The following is a 13,173-nucleotide window of genomic DNA, read 5'->3' on the forward strand; positions in this document are numbered from 1 at the left end:
CAAAGCATGAACCGGTAGGAAACATAAAATCAGAGTTATAATCCATTTGTACCCTTTTACGTTTCTTTTTTTGAAGAGTATATGATGCTAGATTTCAAGTTTTTCATCGTTCGGACCACTTCTCCTCTTTTGATTTGTACTGCAGACTGCCTTGTTTGTGCTTTCTCCCGATACCGCATTTCATACTCAACACATAAGTGGTTAAATACCATGTATATAGGCCGTGGCTAGTTATCTACACTGCGATCATATTTTGGGTGGCAAGTCCAGCGTAAAGTCACCACCCCATGCAAATCTCAGGTTACATCTAGTTTAATATACCACATACAAAAGGGAACAGTGGAAACTGCATATGGAAGGAAATGTTTTATTTAATGACGCACTCAACATTTTATTTACGGTAATATGGCATCAGACATATGGTTAAGGACCACACAGATATTGAGAGAAGAAACCCACTGTCGCCACTTCATGGGCTACTCTTTTCAATTAGCAACAAGGGATCTTTTATATGCACCATCCAACAGACAGGATAGTACATACCCAGCCTTTGTTGCACTAGTTGTGGAGCAGTGGCTAGAACGAGAAATAGCCCAATGGGTCCACTGACTGGGATCGATCTTATTGCATATGGAGACATATTAATATAATACCATCAGTATCGCACATTTTACTCTGTATACCACTTAAGTTGGAACAAACAGCACCCCAGAAAGTAAACTATTACGGTAACTGAAAAACAACAACAAATTTCTCAAGTCATTTAAGTTTTTTCTTTTTTATTTTACAAGTTTTGTGGCGTAACACTGCGCAGTATGGCCATTTGTACATGTTAAACATGGAACAAAGCCTGTACACAGCTGCTCCACATAAGCTTCAACTACCGTTTCTGTTTAACGTGTTCACAATGAAACATGTGGAAGTTAATATTTGCTTGAAGATGGCAGATCAAGAAGGCAACACGATTTTTAGTTTTATTAACAGAACAACAACATTATGCAATCGCCTTCTGCGAAATGAGATCTCCAAACAAGGACACATCTAAAGAAAAATGTTTTAAGTAGCAGCCTGAAAGGGCAGAGCAACCAATGAAAACATCAGTTGCTTCGAAATAAAACAAACCTCATGTAAATACTCTTGTCTAAGCTCCATGAATCTAAAGTTCAAACTGCTAAAACATGGAAATAAACAGCTTTTAAAACAACATGATGAGAGAAATACTTGTAGGGAGGAAAAACCCAAACCTTTTATTCATACCCCATTTCTATTCAAACATCTCCACAGACAAATATCTGTTTGATTCAAAAGGCTAAAGAATGTTTACAGGTATAAAATTTAGCAATAATTGTCCCTCACCCTTGTGGGTTTGTTCTTCAAATCCCTCCCCTTACCACCCCCACAAAAAATCCAACACCAAAACCATACCCAAAATTCTTTAATAAAATGCTTCATACTAATCAAAATTATTATCCGAGTCAAAATAAGACAATTTGATGACTTACTTCATTTTATACTGTAACTGAAACTGTCAATAGTAGAACATGCACATTTTTGTCAGTATATGGTATATAACAGATGGAAACTGCACCAAAAACATTTAAATTCAACAAAACAGAAACAATAGTTAAGAGTTGTATATTACGGTAACTACAGGTTTTGTTACCTAAAAGTTTATCTATGTAACAAGGTGCTTTCTTAAAACTGAATAAAGAAAACACCTAATTCAACTTTTATTTATTTATACTGAACTCTCAAACTGGCAGATACAATAAAAATTGTAACATGCAAACCATAAACTTCATATTCAGACCATAAACTATGTCTTATTGGAAATAACAAGATTCATTAACATGAAAAAGTCATACAATTAATAAGTTAATAATGTAGCACATACATTTTTATACTTAAATAATATACTTTTAAATTTAAATTAGTTTTTATCAAAATTAGCTTTTTGTGTCAACTTCATACAAAAATTTCATACTGAAATCCATTCAATGGAAAGCAAACTGATGAATTAATTAATAATTTAGCAATTCAATTGTGTTTGTGGCTCTAAAAGAAATGATACAGAACAGGTTAAGTACTTTAAAAAAAAAAAAAAATGAAAATGTGAGATCTAAGGGAGACAATTTGTTTCAGTCCCTCTCCATAGACACGAATTCAAATAGAACATTCTAACCATACGAGAAATATTGGTCACTGCAGTAACCATAAAATGAAACAAAAGGAGGAAGCCATTATTTACATATATATATATACATATATATATTTAAAAATGTAAATGGTTAGTTGTTTATTTAAAATTACTGACCATTAAAACTTAAAAAAAGAATTTTACAAAGGTAGCCCGTTGGGTGACCATCGAGTTTAGGATATGAGTAGTATGAGCTGAAAAACAAACCCCACACAAAAAATCAAATGACAATATTCACTGTGTTTGTGCTGGCACATACTATAGAACTGGCAGCAGACGACATAGAAAATGCTCTATATATTTTGACAGTGCCAGACTCAGCTTCTGCGATTTTGGGCCGGGGCTTCTTTTTTTTTAAAAGAAGCTCAACATGTATTGCAGACACTGCCTGTATATTTTAAAATCTTGAAGTTGTTGACTTATTGGAATGAATTGGATACACCATAATTATCTAGCAGACCAGCATTTTGACATTCAATATTATGGTAAAATTAATCTAATCAGCTGTTATTCTGGGACAAAATCAAAGTCTATATTGTAGTTTTAACTCACACTAATGCGAGAGCAAATAAAACACACACTGAATAGGTATTGAAGGATAAAAATTAGTGATTTGTAGGGTCTCTTTGTGTTAGCATGACAATCAGTGCATTAGTCTAATAATTCAAATGCTACTTGAGTTAATTTAATTATAACAATTGTACAATCAAAAACTGACTAGTTAGTGCAACCAGATTATAACCGATGATGTATGATTAAATTACAACCAATTCCCAATGCTAGTTTTGGCCACCGACCTCCCTGCAACCAATATCTTGAATAACTGACATTTTACTTGTTCTGCAAGTATCATAAAAAGCAGTTTCGTTACTAAAGGCACAAAACATCCAGTTAGGGCAAAATGACTTTAAATCAGCAAAAGCCAACACTGAGTACGATAGATAAAACTTGGCAGTGTCTGTATTCACTAAAGATTAGACAAGGGTACTACAGATCTGCTGATTAAACTAGTGTATAAATCTACAACACAAACTGCTACTGTCACAAATACTAACATGTCAACTGTACATCTGGTGAATATTAATCTGTTAAACTTTTTAACTATACATCACCTATGTGTTATGCACAATATTTTTGAGAAAAAAAAGAAAAAAAAAGAAAAAAAAGAAAGAATAGTTTACAACAAAAACATTGTACTTGACTAAATGAATAATAATATATCAACAGAATGATGGGAGTGAAAATGGACAACCGATAATGAAGTGGAGGTTATTTACAATGCCTATGTTACAATGTACATGTTTGAATGTATGGTGAATGACTGTTGTGTGTGGTCTATGTACACTGACGTGATCATCAGCACTAGTCTCCAGTAATATATGTAGCACCACCGTATGCCAATGTTTGCACAATTGTGAACGCTGCCTAACAAAAGAAATGAACTTAGTTCCTCGTCATCACAAAATGCAGTCCCTCTATGTCAATATTTCTAGCAGGTCTCAACAAAGTCAAAATATTCTATTATTAGCATGTGGAATTGGTAACTTCAGTGTCTGTATAGCAAATTATATATTTCATTTACTACAAATATCACAGCTGCATCAATTCCAACAATCTGTTAATGGTACATATGCAGAATTCCTCTGTTCATGAATATGGTCGATTTTCAGGAATATTTAAGTGCAGTCATGTCAAATAGCATTTAATGTTTTGTTTAACTAGTTTAAAAACTGTAAAGGTAGTTCAATTAATTTACAAACAGTATAAAATACTTAACAGAACTTAAATTACTGGTTTCAAATTGTGAGCAGAAAAATAAATGCGCACACACAAAATGTTCCCCTCAAATTTTCAGTTCAAAATTTTAACCATACTTGTTAAAAGTAAACTCTATTATGATTGAGTGAAAGAGACAGAAAATGTATGCCATCATTAAACATCACCTAAAGTGACTGCTGTATAAAAAAAAAAAAAAAAAAAATCTATTTATATGTTTTAAAAAAAACTCACATGAATCTATGAAATTATTCAAAATGCATTAAAAAAAATTTACAATTGCTATCAGTAGTAGTTGCTTGAACTTGGATATACTTTATTGGGCTTCCGGCTGTAGACGTCTGAGCCGGACACTATAGACGACTGTACAGATGAAGGATGCTGCTGTGGTGGGGTGTGGTTCCACTGAACGGTAGACGACTGGACTCCGTGGTTGTACTCAAACTGCTGAACTTGGGGCATCGAGTGCGGAGTAGTAACTTGAGCAATGTACTGTGTGTTCTGCGATGCACCAGACTGGATGGCACTGACAACACCTAGCTGCTGCTGCTGTTGTTCGGAAGACCCAGGATAACGTGGAGCTGTTTGAGGTTGTGAAAGAAGAGGCCTGTTTACTGGAGCCGGTGAGGATCCATTCCGTACTGAAATTATTAATACAAATATGTAACAGTAATAACAGTAATACCATTAACACTAAGCTGCATTAAATGTAGCCCAAATATCCAAACCGAATTTTACCTCCCATTAATTTAATTTGAACACAATAATACACCGAGTAGGAAATAAAATGAAATAGAATGTAAGGACATTGATATTCAAAACCTAAGAAAATGTCATGAATTATGTAATTATCTGACATCTCCAAATGACAGAAACTTGTGACAATCAGTTTAATAAAATATCATATATATATATATATATATATATATATACGTTTACAAAAAAAAGTAGGGGAACCTGAAATATTAATATCAACTATTAGCCGAACATACGTTTTGACCACAGACATCCTAGTAAAGAACGTTCAGGTCTGTTTATCAACACACCGAAATACATTCCATAGTTTGCATATGCAGTTGCCCCGTACACGTGTGTAGGTTGTCATTCTCGATTTTGACAATTTCCAGGAAGGTCCATTAATCACTGTGGAACAATATTTCTGTCAATCTTTTTCATTCTGTTGATCATACAGTTGTTGTTTTGTTTTTAGTAATTTTTATTGTTGTATTTGCGATTTACTGATAAACAAACGCTTCTGACCCCAATCGTCCTTCAAGATCTTTAGTCATAAAACCTACTGTAATTCTGAACTACTGGTTGTAATTTTTGCCCAATTAATTCACTGTTATCATATAACAATTCACTACAGCTAATATACCTTACAATTTTGGCAATATATATATTACAGGTCATATCATATACCAATTGCTCTATTTTTGGGGTGGGATGTACCTCAGTGATAAAGCATTTGATGTGCGGTCGGTTTGGGATAGATCCACGTTAGTGGGCTCACTGGGCCCCATTTCTCGTTCCAGCCAGTGCACCACGACCAATATGTCAAAGAGCGTGTGTTATGTGCTATCCTGTCTGTGGGATGGTGTATATAAAATATCCCTTGCTACTAACAGAAAAATGTAGCGGGTTTTTTCTCTAAGTCTATATATAAAAATTACCAAATGTTCGACATTCAATAGCTAATGATTAATACATCAATGTGCGCTAGTGATGTTGTTAAACAGAAGGATTAATGTTAAAAATAGAAGGGAAAAAAGGAAAATAGAAGGATTAATGTTAAAAAGAGAAGGGAAAAAAGTTTGTTCTATTTTCCTATTTTAACAATTATAATTCAATTAAAACTTTCAGAATTAAAAAATAAAAATTATTGACAACCAACCTTGACCAGCAACAAGTGGTCTATGACCGGTCAGTGGCATCCGTCGGGCTGGCCCTTGAGGAACCAACGGCCGTGGTCCAGTAGGTCGATTAGACACAGAATGGGACATAATGGGTCTTGATGGCAGAACACTTGGTGCCAAAGTTCGTGGCGTCCCAAGAGGACAAACCATTGGTCGCAAGCCACCACGAGGTGGGGGCGGTGGCGGTCTAGAGCCACCAGGAACCATCTGTCCGCCGATAGGAAAGCGAATAGGAACCCTGGGCAACATTCTTCCAGCAGGAGGAATACAGCTCCCTAAAGGGACTGTAGTTGGCCTGACTGCGGAATGAGCTGGTGCAACTATGACAGTTGTGTTCTTGTCCGAGGACGGTTCCTCATCTACAAACAAACAAAATAATAAAAGAAACAAGCATTCTGAGAATACTGCTAAAGCAATACATGTCCTCTACTGGGCCAAAACAAATTTAATATCTCCTAAATTCAAGAACCATAACTGTGAAAAATTGCCATGAAAAGTCAAACCTGATAAAGCTATATACAAAACTTCAATATCTCAAGGCATTGTGAAGAAACATCTGGAAAACTATTTGTGGGACACAGATGGACCAACAGAAGGAAACTGGTTGGACCGATTGGGGACGAATAAAAATACAATATCTGAAAACATCCTATTAACATATATGGTGATTTATTTACCAGTGCAAAATAACATTCACTTTAATGCTTACATATAAAAATAATGTATATAGCTATCGGTCAATAAAATACATTGTAGACATGTTTTACAAAAGGAACTGGAGGCCACCAACTTAATTTTAAACCAAAATTATTTTACGTTTTCAGAGTTAAAAAGTTGATTTTTACAATACTGTAGACAACAAAAATCATGCTCTACAATGCATACATTAAGCATAAATTGTTGTTCTAATTAAACAAAAAGGTTGACTTGTGTATTCAGCTGTCTGTGATAAAGTTGTATGAATTTCAAATTGAAATGCTAAATTTGCAGTAAATATTTTAGCTGACAACAGAAGCCTTAGTTGTTTTAAAGGAACTGATAGTCAATTGTGATAGGTAATTTAATAATAATTTTCAGTTTTTCCACAACGGAAATCATGCAATGGTGTGACGTATTTCACAAACTGTCGTCAGTAAGACATGGTGTTTGAAAATAATAACTGTGAATACAACAGAACATCAGAGCACAAATCTGAGAAAGGATGCATTGCTTTACTTAATTCAGACTACACAGTTCCAAGCAGCCCTCAAATTAACCATTAGTCAGGTCTCCTATCAGTTATGAGTTCACTTGCTATCATTGTGTTCGCAATACATGGTTTTCACAATTGAAGAATTATCTCAGTTGACAGCACTTACTGTAATAAATAATACCCAAATGAAATAACATGTTTCTATAGTCCGTCCCATCCTCCTACAAAAATGTTTTTTGTAAATAATTTTAGTTTGGTTAGAAGAAAAGTAGAAGTGTTTTAGAAATAACTAAAAAACACTATTTTGTGTGCAATTTAGAAAACAATCGGCTCAGAAATAAACAGTTTGTAGTAAATTCCAAAGTATAAAAAAGGCATTCTCTGCTGAAAGGACTATATGTATATTTATCTTATTTTTTATGGTCGAAACTCTTCCAGATATCACTTAAATTCCATTAACATCTCACAAGATTTCATCTCATAGGAATTACATGGATCCTATTAAACATAATAAAAAAAATTAAAAACCTGCATTGAAATTCACTGACTGAAAATTTCGGTCTTAAGTACAATTAATTCATTATAAATTCCTTAATATAATTTGTTTGCCATCTAGGTTATTTAAAATGTCATTTCTGGAGAGTGCTTTCAAATACCCACAAACACATGTCATGACTATGTTGTTCATTGCAAATAGTTTCATATTCATGGTAACACCCAATTCAATCGAATGCCATGCTGGTGTTTATTACTATCCATTCATTCAGTGTTTAGTACATTCCATTCTGATCAGCAATTAAAATTTCGAAACATAACTGATTCGGTTATGACTGAAAAATACTATGTAACCTACTAATCAGTTACCCGGACTACATCTTACCTCGAGGGCGAAAAAGACATCATACAGTAAACAAGATCCCACATAAATAATATTTAATATTTTACACAGGTACAGTAATTTATGAATTCATACACTTTGTAAATAAGAATGTCCACCAAAAACTCAATAGTCTAAAGATAACAATCAGTGGAATATGGAAAACTGGAACACTGGTAAACCATGCACAACTAAAACTTTGCAAATCCTAAAATAAATGCACAAACAATACTTTAATAAAAAACATTTTGGGGAAAAAATGCAGACATCTGCATAGTTATTTCAATCAAAAAATACATTTACATTCATTGATATTGGAACATACAAACATTGTTTGGATTTTTTTGCAGGAAGATTGCAAATATACATGCATCAGATTTTGCTAAAAAAAACATCAGTTACTGTAGTTAATTTTGAGAATTCGATCCTTGGTAGTCATGTTTTTATCAACTGCCAGATCAAATCCCCAGCAAAATCACAATGGTCAAAGGATTTCAAATGGATCGTTATTAACCAGATCTTTATAAAATTTTAAAGCACCAGCACATGAATGTGGGGGGTTTTCTGTTCAGATTTTTTTCATTAGTTTTAGATAAACCACCACCATTTCTCCCATCCCTAGCTATGCAAGACAGACCCATTCCATGATGTCAGCCCATACGGAATAAATCTGTCATGTATAGGCTACGACGTCACTGTGTTTAACATTGGGAGCATTATGCCGTTGATAATACATGATGTCATATTAATGCTAGTTGGTTAGTTTTAGATCAATATTTTGTTATTAAAATCTGCATTATAAAAGCCATCTTGTTAACACATGAAACAGACGCAACAAATATGATAGTGTAGTTTATTTATAATAAAATGGTAAAAGTTACTTTTTCAGCCATCTTTCATTGTTCATGTAAAATAATGATTTATTTATCGAATGGATGGGAAAAAAAGACTGTCATATGTGGTCATGTGCGACAGAAAAGGCACACCCTCAGTGGTAGATATTTCAACTCTGGGACTCATCAAGCCTTGTCCACCACCTCGGGTGTACTTTTACTATCCCATATAACCATATATGATGGAGTCTTATTAATCTACTTAGGCAAGTTTTGCTTAAATTCACGTGCCTATGCCCTCTTTCTGTAACCCAATATCATGTTTCTAGTTTAGAAAACAAAGCCTGGAAGTGGCAGTCCTCTTTGTCAGTGTTTCTGCCAGAAAGAAATTGTTGGGTATGGCACTATGTAAGTGAATGCTACCACAGCCAACAGGAGGTATCAGGGGACTCCCCCAGAAAGAAAATGAGTTAAGTTTACGGTTAGGTTTAATTAGGGCTTCTAGATTATGGTAGCCCCGCTCCCATAGCTAGTGATATTCAATGTTGGGCTAGTAAATAAATACTATTGCCATGCCCGACGGCTAGTGAAAACAAAAGTCAAATGTTTCAGTAAAGTCAATTTTGTAAATATATCCTGCCCCTACACCAACTCCTCAATGTTTGTGTTTTTAAGCTCCATCTCCCTCTTTAGGTGACATATCTGATTATTACTATTATTTAGTCAAATTGTATTAACTTAAAAGTAGGTAGGGCTAGTGAATTTTTAATTGTGGCTAGTACATTTTTTAAATCACTGATCCCATGGCTAGTGGATCTTATAAAAATTCTAGAAGCCCTGGTTTAATTTTTTTTTTTTTTTTTTTTAAATGTTTTATTTAACGACGCACTCAACACATTTTATTTACGGTTATATGGCGTCACACATATGGTTAAGGACCACACAGATTTTGAGAGGAAACCCGCTGTCGCCACTACATGGGCTACTCTTTCCGATTAGCAGCAAGGGATCTTTTATTTGCACTTCCCACTGGCAGGTTTGCACAAACCATGGCTTTTGTTGAACCAGTTATGGAGCACTGGTCGGTGCAAGTGGTTTACACCTACCCATTGAGCCTTGTGGAGCACTCACTCAGGGTTTGGAGTCGGTATCTGGATTAAAAATCCCATGCCTCGACTGGGATCCGAACCCAGTACCTACCAGCCTGTAGACTGGTTTAATATAGTCATACAGTAATGATAATAGTAGTACATTTTGTCAAAAGGTTAACTTAAAAAAAAAAAAAAGTAATCAGCAAAACATTTTGGTTTACCCTCTGGCAGAAACCCTGTTTGTGGTGGTGCAATAAAATATCCAGTAAAGGATTTCCTCATTATTTTCACCTATGTTACCCTGACTCGGTGGTGTCATGGTTAAGCCATCGGACGCAAGGCTGGTAGGTACTGAGTTCGCAGCCAGGTACCAGCATCAACCCAGAGTGAGTTTTAACACCTCAGTGGGTAGGTGTAAGACCACTACACCCTATTCTCTCTAACTAACCACCAACAACTAAGAATTAACCCACTGTGCTGGATAAACAGCCCAGATAGCCAAGTTGTATACCCAGGAAACTTAATTTGATATAAGCACGAAAATAAGTTGAAATGAAATGAAATATATTATCTCTTACAAGAACTAATCCTACGTCTTATGAACACATAATTACTACAACTAATTCTACTTATATGAAAGAAACAAGTCTACAAGCAATAAAGCTTCATGCTATTAACAAGCAAGCTAACTGAAAACAAAAAAAAGCAGACAAAAGAAGAAGAATCAGGCAACAAGCAAAGTATCTATGGAGGGTTAGAGACAGAACAGAACACAGCATGTAAAGCTGGTCTGCTCCGACATCAACTCACCATCGACCCGCCGACACAGAGGGGTCGGGGCACCATTTGGTGGTGGTGGGGGAGGCGGGGGTGTTTGTGAAGATGTGTCATTTTCCTCATTTTTCAATTCTACAAAAGCATTTTAATTACATAAACTTAAATACATAAATATTAACATACAATAAGATTAACAATATATTATTCAGATGACAATACTAAAAATAATTTTAAATATTTTTACTTTAATACAAAATTAGTCATTATATAAAATACATTTTTTTAAACTAGCACTTTCAGCATGAGCCAAGCTGCAATAAGCAATCAAATGATTAATGTCACGTGATATAGTCAGTATTAAAAATAAAAAAATAAAACTATGAAGCGGTTGTCGTGAAATAGTTTACCCTTATCTTCTTCTTCACTTTCCTCCAGGCCAAATTCTTGTCGCAGTCTTTCCGTTAAACTCATGGGCTTTCGAGGTCCTTCCTTTCTCAGTCTCTTAACTGGAAGTATTGACAACAGTTTCAAATAGAAACATCAAAAACATGTATTCTCTAATAATAAAATAACTTCTACTTCTGATATGTTCACACATTAAAGATCAATAAATGTTAGGAACAAGTACACAGACATTTATGTAATCTGTTGCACATTTTACTTTCTAAAAATAATTTTGGTTAAACTTTTAAGTTTATTAGTAAAAAATAAAAATCCCTACAAAATTACTGAATTTAACTTTTTTCATCCTCAGAACTGCTAGTTTGAATTTATTAAACACAACTGATTCTTAACAGATAAGAAAACAGACTTAAGTTCAAGCAGCCATTTTGCAAACTATTTTGACAGGTTCCAGCCATGGTCATTTGTTTAATGTGTAAAGTAAAAACCAGTCTAGCAAGTGTTAGTGACAAATGGATGACTGTGAACTTATCCCCGGATAAACCAAATATTCTTTGGAACAATTTTTTAAAAACATTTTGTTGATGTATGAACAAAAATGTAATCACATACATAAATTTATATTCTATTATATTATAGACAGTTAAATACTTTTACGTTAAACAAGAATGCAAATAGCAACAGTATACATTATATGTAATGTACACAAAAAAGTAAAACGTACCCTTTCTTGAAACTTTCTCAGCAGCACTAGGAAGAGACGAGAACAGTGGCAGCGGTTGCAGACTAGCAATTCTGGAGTTATTCATGTGGGTACCGAGAGATGAAGAGAAAGATTTAACGGGCGTTGAAGAGTTACTGTTATCTTGTTTCTTCTCCTTAATTCTCTTTCTGTATTCCAGCAAGCTAACCTTTAAAAAGAAACAATGATCAATTACTATCAATTAATCAAGCCGAGAATTGTTTCTAGGTCAAAATGCATCATTGCGAATAGGTTTAGGTATGAATAATCCACTTACCGTATAACCAGAAATTTTCATGGTCTTAATTTTTCGTGGTTTGGGGTATAAAAACATTTCAAGGTTTTTTATTTTCGTCATTTGCCAAATCTAAATTGAAAGTGATTTTATTTTCGAGTTTTAACAAGTCTAGTTGCGAGAATACTTGTTAGTGTTGATTAAAGTTTCACGTCGGCTGCCAGATATTCAATACCACCGATGTGTAAAGTTAAACAATAGAGCACTCAGCTGTAGCCTAACTGGCCACTGTGATACCCTGTATGCTATTCGCAAGATGATGATAACTAGTTTAACGTGCCCATATACCACTAGGGTTTCGAACACGCCCATCCTGAGTCCGACCTCCGATAAGATCGGTGGCCTGACTCAGGATGGAGGGGGGGGGGGGGGGGGGGGGTTCAAAATGGGCAGAATTGACTGCTCGGCTGAATATTTATATAATTTGGAGCATTTTAGAAGGACAGTCCAAAATTAAGTAAGAGAAAGAAGAGAGGATCGGACTATTTAATAATATTTTTAAAAAAAGAAGTAATTTCGACATAACATTTTGAACGCAGATCTAAAAGTTTAAAGTCCGATCGATATGTCCACGCGAGTGGCCTCGTTAAGGCCGTTTGGGTGCACAGCTTAAAGGGACGAGATGGGTTGCATCCCGTCAAGAAAACTCCTAGATTGACAGTCGATAGACATTGAAGGTATAGTGCTGTGCTGAAATACAGATCTTGAGAAGCCAGATCCGTCTGAACGAGAGAGAGTATCAGACTAGGGTATAGTCCAGTCGTCATGGTTTGGTATAGTGGTGCGGACGGGCCTGACTCCGGAGGATACAAGATGGTATCACTATAAAGCAAGGTAAAGTCTAGAAAAAAAGTAGTAGGGGCCGACCCCGCTTCCTATTTCTTCTTAGAGTGGGGCGGTCAATCTTCCAGTGCTGCTAGGACAGGCTCGGACATGTAGAGACTAAACGAGAACAACCGAGGCGTTCTGCAGAATGGCCGTCATATGAGTTACGAAAAAAACCAAGTCGACAGTCAGACGGAGAAATGACGTGGAGGCAAGGAATCTCGCTAAAAAAGAATCCAACCTGGTGGTG

At 35.1% G+C, this 13,173-nt stretch overlaps 1 protein-coding gene across 2 annotated transcripts in view; it reads right to left on the reverse strand.

The window, feature by feature from the left end:
• Positions 1 to 762: 762 nt before the first annotated feature.
• The window catches only part of LOC121367933 (inactive histone-lysine N-methyltransferase 2E-like), a 50,686-nt gene continuing 38,275 nt past the window's right edge, over positions 763 to 13,173 (reverse strand). Inside the window, exons 25-29 of one of the 2 annotated variants that reach the window (XM_041492391.1) lie at positions 11,786 to 11,972; positions 11,067 to 11,165; positions 10,693 to 10,791; positions 5,868 to 6,248; positions 763 to 4,614 (exon numbers count right to left, since the gene is read on the reverse strand). In XM_041492391.1, the coding sequence (XP_041348325.1) occupies positions 4,259 to 4,614; positions 5,868 to 6,248; positions 10,693 to 10,791; positions 11,067 to 11,165; positions 11,786 to 11,972 (1,122 nt within the window). In that variant the 3' untranslated portion in view covers positions 763 to 4,258. The remainder of the gene's footprint in view (positions 4,615 to 5,867; positions 6,249 to 10,692; positions 10,792 to 11,066; positions 11,166 to 11,785; positions 11,973 to 13,173) is intronic. The other variant, XM_041492392.1, reaches the window with a different exon arrangement.

Source organism: Gigantopelta aegis, chromosome 3 (genome assembly GCF_016097555.1).
Source record: "Gigantopelta aegis isolate Gae_Host chromosome 3, Gae_host_genome, whole genome shotgun sequence".
NCBI classification, from domain to species: Eukaryota; Metazoa; Mollusca; class Gastropoda; order Neomphalida; family Peltospiridae; genus Gigantopelta; species Gigantopelta aegis.